General features: G+C 48.1%; 1 protein-coding gene across 2 annotated transcripts in view; it reads right to left on the reverse strand.

Annotated features, from left to right (window-relative positions):
• BACH2 (BTB domain and CNC homolog 2) overlaps positions 1 to 11,333 on the reverse strand; it is a 192,300-nt gene that overhangs the window by 10,654 nt on the left and 170,313 nt on the right. For both annotated transcript variants that reach the window (XM_083831518.1, XM_083831517.1), the window contains 2 exons: positions 9,782 to 11,326; positions 802 to 1,008 (listed from right to left, as the gene is read on the reverse strand). In XM_083831518.1, the coding sequence (XP_083687644.1) occupies positions 802 to 1,008; positions 9,782 to 11,326 (1,752 nt within the window). The remainder of the gene's footprint in view (positions 1 to 801; positions 1,009 to 9,781; positions 11,327 to 11,333) is intronic.

Here is an 11,333-nt window from a genome sequence, read left to right on the forward strand (position 1 = left end):
CTGTGTGGAGTGGGAACAGGTCTCTTGTGTTATATGGCTCTCGCAAGGGGGGTTCAGTCCATGGCACACCAGGAGGGTTAGAGGGAGGGAGGAAGACAGCAAGGAGGAACATGCCCTTGCCATCCTGCTGCCTTAAACCCAGGGATGTCCACTTGTCTTGGGTTTTTCGTTCTCCTTGCCATTTCTGCCATTTGATCAGTGAACGAAAGCACAGAAGAAAAGGCATAGCAAGCTGAAAGATCCTGAAAACACTGAGCTGCCCTCCAGAACACCAAAGAGAAAGAAAATCTCAGTGTAGAGGTGAAGTTGGCCCAGCCAGAGCAGAGTCTGGACCACACAAGCTCTGGAGGTCCCTCCACACCCTAACCCTTTTGAGCACACTACGAATCCATGTCCAATACACTTGCTGAGGCAGTGAAGCGTGGATGTGGGGCTCGGACGAGGAAATGCCTTTGTGGATGCACTCTAAGTACTGAGGGTAAGTGAAACTGCAAGAAGGGAGCTGTGACACAGACTTCTCTCCCCTTCCAACTCACTCAACAACCTACTTTTGAGATATTAAAAAAAATGCATGTATTTAGGTCTAATTTCACCAGTGTTTTGTGTTTTCCGTACATGCTATATATACATACATCCTAATTCACTTTTCTATATTAAATTGTTGCACTAGTGGCTTCGCTTACTTGGACACAACCTTACACACCGACTGAACCAACTAAACTCTGGGTGGGAATAGCTGTCGGTACCCTGCACGTTGCAGTGTGAGGGTGCGAGGTGCTGCGGTCAGCGCGTGCCACTCACCAACTTGCGGATTTCACATTCGAGGTTCTGAATACAGTCCAGTTTTCTCTTGCGGCAGCGCTGAGCTGCAATTCGGTTCTTGCTGCGCCGGCGAACATCGTGGATGAACTCGAGCTGTTCTGAGGTTAACTTGTGCATCTTTATCATCATCTGGAAATCATTCCTTGGAAGATCTGTGATTTGATCAACAGGAAAAGGAAGTTTCACCTAAAATGAACAAATGTGAGACAAAAGCAGACAAAGAGTCATATTTTGCTTGCTGAGTGCAAGCTGAACACTGAAGCAGAAGGACTATTAGCAATGCTCCCACCCCCTAAATAAACAACACACAAAGTGTTATAACGAGCAAGTATTTAACACTCCCTTGTGGCGCACTGGAGAGGTCCAGCTGGTAAGGATCAGGCTATGATGTTACTGAGATCAGCAGTATTGATGAATCCCACGTAAAAATTCTACCCTTCAAAAAAGCCCTAATAACCAAACTCCTTGCGTTAAAAAAAGGCTCCTTTCACTATGAGACACGGCCTTTTGGAAACAGTGGAGTGCCTCACCATTATTAATTTCAAACCAGTTTCAGGGAACAGGCTATTAATGCAGCAGGAAACCTGTCTCTGCATGGTCTGCAGGACTGAAACTTTGATTAGGTGTGAGGTTAAAAATGCAACTGGACACCTCAAATGGATGACAAACACCATACCACAATTAGGACCGGTTGTATAAGCAGCATTTCAAATGAGCAGTACAGCACAGAAGAAGAAAGGGCCAGAGAACTGTGATGCAACATATCTTACCTTCCTAAAACATATGCAATTTTAAAGAAATCGGTGTATATGAAAATTCCAATACAGTGAAGAGTACCCAAGCCGCATTTCTTGGAAAAACAAAACAAAACAAAAAACAAAACAACAACAAAAGCAAGCCCACAGTCCAAAACCTCAGTTATTTGCATTAAATATTTTTCCTTCTGTCCACAATCTACCATTCTGTTTGAACCACAGACCAGCAGCAGGAGCTACAGGTTGTGACTTCGGATATTCCAACCCTCTCTTGAACTCTTAGTGAACCTGGAGAAAGGCAGATGTGCTCAAAGACTTCTGTTAGATTTTCTTCACAAACCTATCAGCTCGCTCAAATTAAAGACATCTTGGCTCCCTACAAGCCCTGCTTCACTTATCGTTTGAGATTGATAATACAACTATGCAAAACCCAGTGTTTCAAGGTGTGCTGCTGTATTTGGTGATAAAATAAGACTAAGCTGACAAATCTGAAGGAGATGACAACTTGAGTAACCGGATTGACCCTTTCTTTTTTAAAGTCATACCCACACTGACCAAAAGATGGCAGTAAATATTTACATTTCTGTCCTGGTTTGGTACACTCCAACCTCTTTCAAACAAGGCGACTATTCTTTAGACACGCCACCAAAGAAAATAGATTGAAGTTTCTCCAGCCAAGCAAAAGACTCTGGTTGAAAAGGTTCCTTTGATATTTAAAACATGGTTATCGTCCTCAAATGGTGCACCTCAAGTCATGTGGAGATAAATAGCAGCACAGCTTAGAAGTCTCTGCAGTTTGTGAAGGACGTCCACCCACCCACCCACGCCAGCACCTCTGGCGGCAGCCAGCTCCCTGCCTTGTTTATCAGCTTGCACTTTCCAGGGCTCCCTTGTTGTTGCTCTGTGTTTCTCCAAGCCCGGGCCACGTGAAACCCGGCGCAAACACCTGCAGTATCCTTTCACACGGTTTCATGCCCTGAACATTGCCCCTCTGTCCCCACCTGTGAAACTGGGGCTCAGCCACCGCTTTGCGGCGCATTACTTTGCAGGTCAGCTTGTGGCCCTGCCAACATCGCCCCCACGCCTGCTTGTACACAGAAGTTGACCTTAGACATGGTGATGTGGATGCCTTGTTTACAGACTGCTGCCTAACGGCACGAAACCTCTTCGATTTCCCCGTCCTACACTTTGGACGGTAAACACAAGCTCGGTGTCGGCTGCTTTTCTCTCAAGCTTCACCCAGGGTCTGAAAGTAAAAACAGCCACTGAAAGGCACCACAGTCTCGCTGCAAAAACACTCCTTTCACATTCAGAGTTTTCGCTCATTTGCTCGAGTCCCAAGCTGAAAGTGATGTTAAAACTTTATTCTTCCTTCCCTCTCCCTTTCAAAACATATTTATCTGCAAGCAGGAAACGTGCCTGCATTTTGAACAGGAATGAAATGGAATTGACTTAAATCTGTCAGGTAGAAGTTGCTGAAGGGAAATGGAAAAATGGAGAGAAACATGTTCAAAAAATAAAAAAGAGACTGAAAATAAAAATATCTACACAGCAGGGCAAAGGCTGCTATCAGTACAGCCAGCATAATCCCACTCCTGTCATATGCAGCACTGCACAGGATTAAAAAAGTGAAAGGGAGAGTGGAAGTGAGTCAGACTCATTTCCTTCACCATCCACATAATTTTTATTGCCTGTCTCCCTCTCCTCAATTAGCTGTCAACTGGAAAAAAAAAAAAAAGCCACTCTTTGGCATGGACACAATGAATACCTACACGGTGGTATTGCTGCAGTGAGAGGCTATCGGCTTTGACGTCGATGCAGGGCAGGCTTCTCAGCCGGTATTTATTGCAGCAGAGCCACAAGTCAGTTTACAAGAGCTGATGGCTGAGCCGCGGGTGGGATTGGGCTGAGAGCCGTCTAAAACGATGGGCTGAGACTTGCTCGTGTCCCAGTCCCTGCTGCTGGCAACACGGGCAGAGAGAGCCCCTTGGAGAGCAACGCGTCCTGCCTGGCTTCTCCTCCTCCCTGCCCACAGAGGGAGCTGAGATGGGACTTAGAAAAGATGCTCTCTCTTCAGGTTATCTGAGTGAGATGAGAGGAGGCTTACCTGGGCTGTCCTGAAAAGGATACTCCATCTTTTCTAAGCTGTGGAAGAAAAGCCCAGCAAGTATGTTTCCCTGTAAACTGTTCTTCTGAATAACTATGAATTATATCCAGGAAATATCTGTGTACTCGGGCTTGGACTATTTCAGAATGAGAAAAGTAAGCAGGATGCCCACTCCTTTCATCAGTTACTCCAGCCAGAGCTAACCGCACGGAGAATGGAGCTCTTAAATCTCCACTATCGACGCAGTTACGCTTTCTCTGATTTTTTACACCAGTAGCAGAGGCTGTGTTTTCACCACGCCACAAACAAGCCAGCACTTTCCACTACTGCTGCAGCCTCGGCTGCCCCTGATTCTGGCTGATACACTCCGTAGAGGACAGCCAACCCACCCTGGTGAAAAATATAACTTGTTTATGATTTTGCGGCATTTTTTCCTCAGTGTAGTAGTCCCTGCTGCTGTCCTTCCCCCTCTCTTTTAGTTTGGAATAAAGGACCAAGGCCCTGTACTCACTCTAAGATATGAATGTCAAGTGTCAGGAATTTCCTTATCTCATGAGATACATTAGCTTTTTCACTATTTCTTTATATCTAAATTTCAATGTCGTCTTCTGTGAGCTGCCAAGTGCTAGTGGAGATACTGAACTTCCCAAGCCTGGCTTAACATCACAGTAAATAAAAGGATTCATCCAATAAGCATGAGAAAAGACAATCATTATGTATCGGGCATGGCAGAACTGAGGGCAGAAGTGAGTGGAACCAACAAGACCTTTATAAATGGTTCAAACTCTTGGCCATTTGCTCTAGAGCTGTAGGAAACAAAGCTGTGCCTTAATGCTCTTGCATTGAAAGTCAGAGCTCTGGCACTAAAAATTGCCCAGCCCTTGGAAAGCTCTTAGGACCCACCCAAGCAATCGGACACAGGGGCTGAATCATAGCAATGCTTTTTTTGACATAAAAGGGGCAATCCGCTCCACAGAGAAGAGCCCAACGCATACGGGTGTTTTTCCTTGTTTCTTCCTTAGCATTCAAGTCGTTCTTCCACAAACCCCAGGAAGAAATTCAGCCTAAGCCAGGAACTGAGGCGTGTCCTCCTGTGTCTTCGGGCTTGGCTGCCTACACACTACTGGAGGCACCATTTGTGGTCCCAGAGAAAAGGGACCACAGCTGATTGAATTTGGGTGGAGGCTACCTAACCAGCACAAGGCAATGGGCCCCGCTCTGTGTAACGGAGAGCACAGCCAGCATGTATGCCCGCCAGTTTCCTCACCCTGCTGCTTACAGGCATAGGCAAAGCCCTCCAAGCACATCTTTTCAGGTGTCAGCCACACCGGCACGGGTACAGAGGACTGCAAGAGGAAAACGGCGAGCCCAGGCAGCGAGGAACTAGCATTGTGTTAACAAACCAGGCCTGAAAATGCCTCAGTCGGCAGGTCCTAGGGGTCCCAGCGCCAACAGCCTGCCCTACTTGGCACGGCACGACGGGTGGCCGCATGCTTGCCGGGGGCAGAGTCCAGCCTCACCTCCTGAGGGCCATGAGGGGTGTCTGGGTCAGTAAATGCCTCCTGAGAAGAAAGGCTCTGCTGTGCACTCAGCAGAGGCGGCCTGGGTAACCTCTCCATTTGCCACCTGCCTCAGAGAAGGGGACGGTCCCATGGCCAAGGGCTTTAACCCAAGCGTCAGGAGCCTTGGGCTGAGCTCTTGGCCTTCAGCCCATGACTTGGGCTTCTATTCAGATCCCAAACTGCTGGTGCTTAAAGTGCTGGGCTGGCCTCTGCCCGGTCCTGCTCACAGTGTCCTCAGCCTCGTCCCTGCGAAGGGCAGGACAACACACCCCTGCCCGTCTGGGATCAGGGGTACAGACCCAACAGGGGTCAGGTACAGACCCCTGACAGAAGCCACTGGCGCACCTGAGAAGGGCAGAGCAGGCAGCGAAATGAAGGGAGGAAAAGTGCAGTACTTCTCTGAAAAATCTGCTTTTGTAGGAAAAAAAAATCAATGCAAAGAGCACTTCAAGAGCTCCAGCAAGGGCTTCAGCTCAGGTCATAACAGAATTGATTTTAGGCTGCGATGAAACAGTACGGGGAGCTGAAAGTGTTCAAAGGGACCTTCCTGAAATTTCAGGTTAGTAATCGAAAACTCTCACTGTTGTAGCGCAGTAATTCTCTGCTGCCTGCGTGGGTACCACTCCTGCTGAAAAGAGGGAAAGAAACAAAACTGCCGTCAAGTTTACCTTGCAAGACTGCTGTTTGACAAGACCGCACTGAACCAGATGTTGCCAAACACAATCCCAGGGCTCTGCTGATGCTGCTGGGGGTCCTGGTCAGGAGAGCATCCACCAGACACAGCACAGGCAACTCGGCACTGCTTGGGTAGGTTTCTGGTACAGCAGCTTTGGTTTACCTTTAGTTTACTCCTCCTCCCCTGTGGCCCTGGCTTACAGAGCTCTGCTAACCATCACCAGACAGAGAAAGGGCGGCTGCCTGTCACTTAACGTGGACAGTTTTGGGCTCTCACTAAAGGTTATTATTTGCCTACCGCATCCTCAGTGGTTCAATTGCATTAGCTCTGCCTTTCTGAAAATTTCCTTTGAAAAGTGAGTCACGAACCCAGGCGGGAAACTCTTCTGAAATATAAATGAAAGACACATTGAATGCAATTCTCCAGGCAGCAATACTTCTTGGAAAACTCAAGTCTCTTACCTTGTCCTACCCGTGTTTATTCTTTCCCTAAGAAAACTCACTCATCAAATTAGACTGAGCTGGGATTTTTTTTTTAACTGGTTTAGTAGTATGCCATTCTTTACAAGCTTTCCAACAGGAAAAAACAAACAAACAGAGATACTTGAGGAAAATGAATACCAAGAAAAATAGGTAGTGCTGAAACTTCTCTCCCTAACTAGGTTAACAGATTGACAGACTACTTCCTTCTCAACAATTCATTATTTCAGGACTTATTGTTTTGTTGTTGCTATTTTAAGCAGGGTTGTCAGAACCTGTTTGCAAAGCACAGAGCCCAAGTCTTCTTTTTAGTGTTACATCCCAATACTTGTTTTTTAACAGCCACTGGAGGCCTGATAAAGCTGGGTGCAAAGAGCAACACAAGCTCTGAAGCATTTCTGTAAGGTCCCAGCAGCTCAAGTAACAGTTCTGGTCCTGCACCTCTCTAACTTTGGGACTGGGACACTCCGAGTTGCACTTGCTTCTTCTATCACAAAGTGTTCAGGAAGAAAAATCTCAGAACCCTCTGGGTGCCTCCTTTAATGGGAAGAAAAATAAAAGGCAAAGCCATCCAGAAGAGGATTTACCAGTGGTGTTCCAGGGGCTGCCACCCCCTCTGATACTTGTGACTGTGGTCTGCAGCCCCATATGGGTCCAGGTGCACAGCTGGGTCACCCTCACCCACGTTGAAGTCACACCGAGCCCTAGCAACCCTCTCCAAAGCCAATTTTGGCTCCAAATGCCTTGGGCACGTGCTCCTCCATGGCACTGGTCTGCAGGAAAGCAGATTGCCCTAAAAAAGCAGAGATCTTTCGCTTACTTCTCATACAGTCGATATACCAGCAGACGATGTTTTGTGACATTAATTCTGGCACTGGCAGCACTCTGGGACCCAAATCAAGACCATCAAGGTCCAAACTCCAGGGGAACTTAGCAGCTTGGTGAGATAACCCAGGGTCAGAGTCCATCAGGGTTGCTCCCACCAAGCTGTCCCACCAAAACGAAAGCCCACCTGCTGCAGCAAGCCTGCACGTCGCTCCCACCTATCTTATCAGGTGCTTTTTGGAGAAAAACCCAGCAACCACTGCATGTGCATACAGCAAGGGACAAGGGACCAGTCTGGGAGGCTGTCAGGACAGCAAGGTCAAACCAACAACTTTGTGAGTGGAGATTCACACGCAGCTTTTAAAGGGAGGTGAAGGACAGAAAGCAGCATGTTTCAGAGCAGGCTGTGTGTCTCCTCATGTTTTAATGGCAACCAAGCTGTTAAAGCCAGGTAGAGTGACACATACAAGAACTTCCACAAGATATATTTTCTACTTGCATATTTTCTACTATATGGTTAAACATATCCTTTGCTGAGGATCCCACAGCAGTGAATCTTGCAGGATCACAGGACACACACCCCAAGTTGCTGTATACCACAAGAGTGTTTAATGAGGCTGTGATGTCCTTTCATATATTGGTAACAATCTTTAAAAATTCGGACAAATTCAGACAAAATCTGAACGGAAGCATTAGTGTGATATGTTTACTTTTGGCTTGCTCTGGGTAATGCAGTACCACCTCAGAGAGCATTATTTTCCTCACCATATTTTAACTCGTAGCAAATGCCTCGCAAAAGCAAGAAAAAAAAAAAGGCAAAACAAGTGTAGCAAAACCCTCCTAGCCCGACACATGTGCCTATCATGGCACACTGAGTCTGACTCCTGCAGCCCGCTCGTTTGCTCCTTTTGTGATTGTTCCTCTTTTTTTTCCACGCTCTCCTGCACACACATGCACACTACTTTTGGGAACCACCAACAGTCCCCTATATCCTTCTCATCTGACTCTTCTGGGGTCACTGCTGCTGCAGCATCTCCACGCAATTAGCCAATTATGACAGCTAATTAGTCATCAAACCCCAAAAGGCTAACCTCCCGCCCTCCTTACTGTACCCTGCTGTGCATTAGCCCCTGCTGAGCAAGCAGCACACATGGGTGGAAATCCAACGCCTTCCTCAATCCCACCCCCTGCTCTTTTTCACCCCTCATAAACGCAGCACTTCAGGGAGTGCCAGACTGCAAATAACCTTGGTATTTCCGAGCAGAACAGTTCTGCACGGCTGCTGTAGGGCCTCCTGAGTGAGGTCCGATGCAAAATATCCCAGACAGTCTTCCAAGGGGACTCCTCGCTCTTCTGCATGTCCCCAGCTCAGCATATAGGGACGGAGAACTGCCCTGCCAGAACTACTGGTGCCGCATGTTAGGGATGAAGGACACCAGAGGCTCCCCAGGCTGTTCGGCTAAGAACAGAAGAGCTAAGCAGAAAAATACCTCAATAAAGGAATGGTACATGTCTGTCTGAAAGGTATCCTCCAGAGCCTGGGAGGCAGTGGGAATAAAGACTAAAGGATAAAGCAAAGTTCCCTCTTCTCACCCCTAGCCCACAGCTAAGCCACCTGGTTCTGCGCTGGCTGCTCACTGCGTGTGAACCCCCAGACTGGCTCCCACTGCTCCCTGCACTGAAGCACAAGCTCTCAGTGAAGCATTTTAGCATTACTGGAGAAGCCAGGCACATGGTCGCACCCAGACACTCTCCAGTTCATGCAGTTTCCAGTGCAACTCGATGAAAACATCCAGTCTTTTTTCAGCTTCTGTGCTCCACAACACATCTCCACGAACGAAGAGTTCCCTCACCCTAGTCACTTTACACAGCCCATATTTCCAATCCCAGGTAACTAGTCATCACCACAGGATTTCCAGCTGGCCCATCTCTGGTTTTAAAGCAGGATTCTTTCTCCTCCCTCTCTTGGGAGAGCCTTAAGGGAAATCAAAGCACGTTCTTCAGTCCTGGACTGTCTCCCTGCTATTCTAACGGCCCTGTAATGTCAAGGACAACTTCTCTTAGGAACCACTGATGCAACAGTTGGTGGAGCTTGCAACCCAAGTGTGGTCGTGGCGGGCTGCCCAACCCTCAGTGTCAACGAAGGCACAGCTTTAGGTTGCTAAAAAACACAACCCCAGTGACAAGCAGAGCTGGAACCACCTTGGCAAACACTGAGGATGAAGAACAGTGCTTTGTGTCACGCACGTGGCTAAGGGAGGGAGAACAGGACACTGCCAGAACTTCTCTGCACACAAACTCACTCTCATCATTCAGCAGTTTGGGATTGCCCAATACTGCGATGCTGATAAGCACTGAACATCTCGGAGGTCAAACAGGCATATTTACGGGAAGTTAACCACGTGGGCTCAGCTGGTGAGGGAATAAACAGAAGTTACTCTTTGCCTCTATAAACAAAGAAAGTGCTGGGAAAACGCCAAGACATTTGAGAGAATAAAGGAGCAATTAATTGGGTCACAACGACTGTCATATATGTACTTATCTTAAATCCCTACCTCATGCCCTCTGTCTTGCACAGGACATGATTCACTGTCTGCTTCTGAGAATGACCCAGACTCATCGCTGGAGTTTGTTCCATAGGATGGCTCACATTTAATCTGGGCTCGGACCGGGTTGTACAATCCATCTCCCACCACGCCGGGTTCCTGGTGCTCGGGCGCCAGGAATCGGGGGCCTTGGGAGCAGGGGGAAGAGGAGAGCTCACAAAGACGCAGACTACAGGGAGAGCCGCCGCTGCCGTCCTCTGCGTACGAGTAGGAAGAGCATGAGCTGGAGGTCCTGGTTCTGGTTTCCAAAGGAGGCGAGCGAGGGCAAACTTTAATTGGCACTGGACAGCTGGTGTTCGGCCGCATCCTTCCCGACAAGTGATCAGCTGTCAGTCCGCTGTGGGAATAGGTCTGGGAGCTGGGCAGAGACTGGCTGCCACCAGCCCACAGGCCCTTTGGCACAGTCTCAGTGAGGTCTTTGTCCAAGCTGCTCACACCAGAATATGAATGCACCGAAGTGTTTACTTGGTCACAAGCGTTTGAAGAGAATATAACACTCCTCCTGTCCAGTTCCCCTTCTTGCTTACAGAGAGTTTCAAAGCCGGGCCCCCTGAGCGGCGATCCCACTGTGAAGTTGGAAGCATCCTTCTGCATGGCATGGGACTGTCCATAGTTCCCCGTGAAAGGGACGTAATCAGTTTTGTGGTCACCCTGAGTTGTCCCTTTTTCAAAAGGGCATGCTGGACTCCTGCCAAAGTGCTGTTGGGAAGTGCTGGGGAAGCCAACCAAATCTATGCTTTTTGTTCTGTTGAAGAAAGACCGCAAGCAAGAAGGAGAGGACCCACTTTTCGGCCTGTCGACACAAGTGGGGCTTGGCTGTTTCCTGTCCATTTCAACATCCCCTTCTTTATCCCTGATGTCAGGTTCATCTCCAGACAGGCAAAGTGTGATGCTTTCTTCATCGTTCTCTTCATTCTGAGGCTCGCTTTTTATCTGCCCCATAGCAAGTCCTGATTTGAGGCCATTTCCAGAGCTCTCTTCGCTGAATGTGCTTGCAAAACCTGAGGTACTGATGTGTGATGTGTTGTAGACATTCTTGGTACAAGCAAGCTGGTATTTCTTGTATCTGGGGTACCGTGTTACTGCATCTTTGTCCAAATTGTCCTTGCTATCTCTCAGCATGTCAGGGTCAGGCAGCATCCCTTCTCCTTTGTCTGCTCCAGCAACAGTGGCTTCAAAATTGAAGGACTCCTGGTGCATTCTCTCTCTTGGGCAAGATATTTTTGACGTCTCCGATTCCATTGTCTCCTCCTCGTCTCCATCCGAGTTCTCTTCATCGTGCATGCGCTGACAGGTGGTATCTTTTTTGCACAGGAACAGGCCATCTTCGTTGTTCAGCAGCTGCGTCTGAAGGAAGCTGAAGCAGGAGTCCTCCAGGTTGTGCATGCGCAGGAACTCAGCGCAGTGGATGACCTCCTGGATGTTTTCTCTGCTGAGTAACAGCTTCGCAGTGTAGGCAAACTGTAGCAATGGACCAAATCCCCTGACAGTGACCTGCAAA

The sequence above is a fragment of the Anser anser genome (assembly GCF_964211835.1).
Source record: "Anser anser genome assembly, chromosome: 3".
NCBI lineage: Eukaryota > Metazoa > Chordata > Aves > Anseriformes > Anatidae > Anser > Anser anser.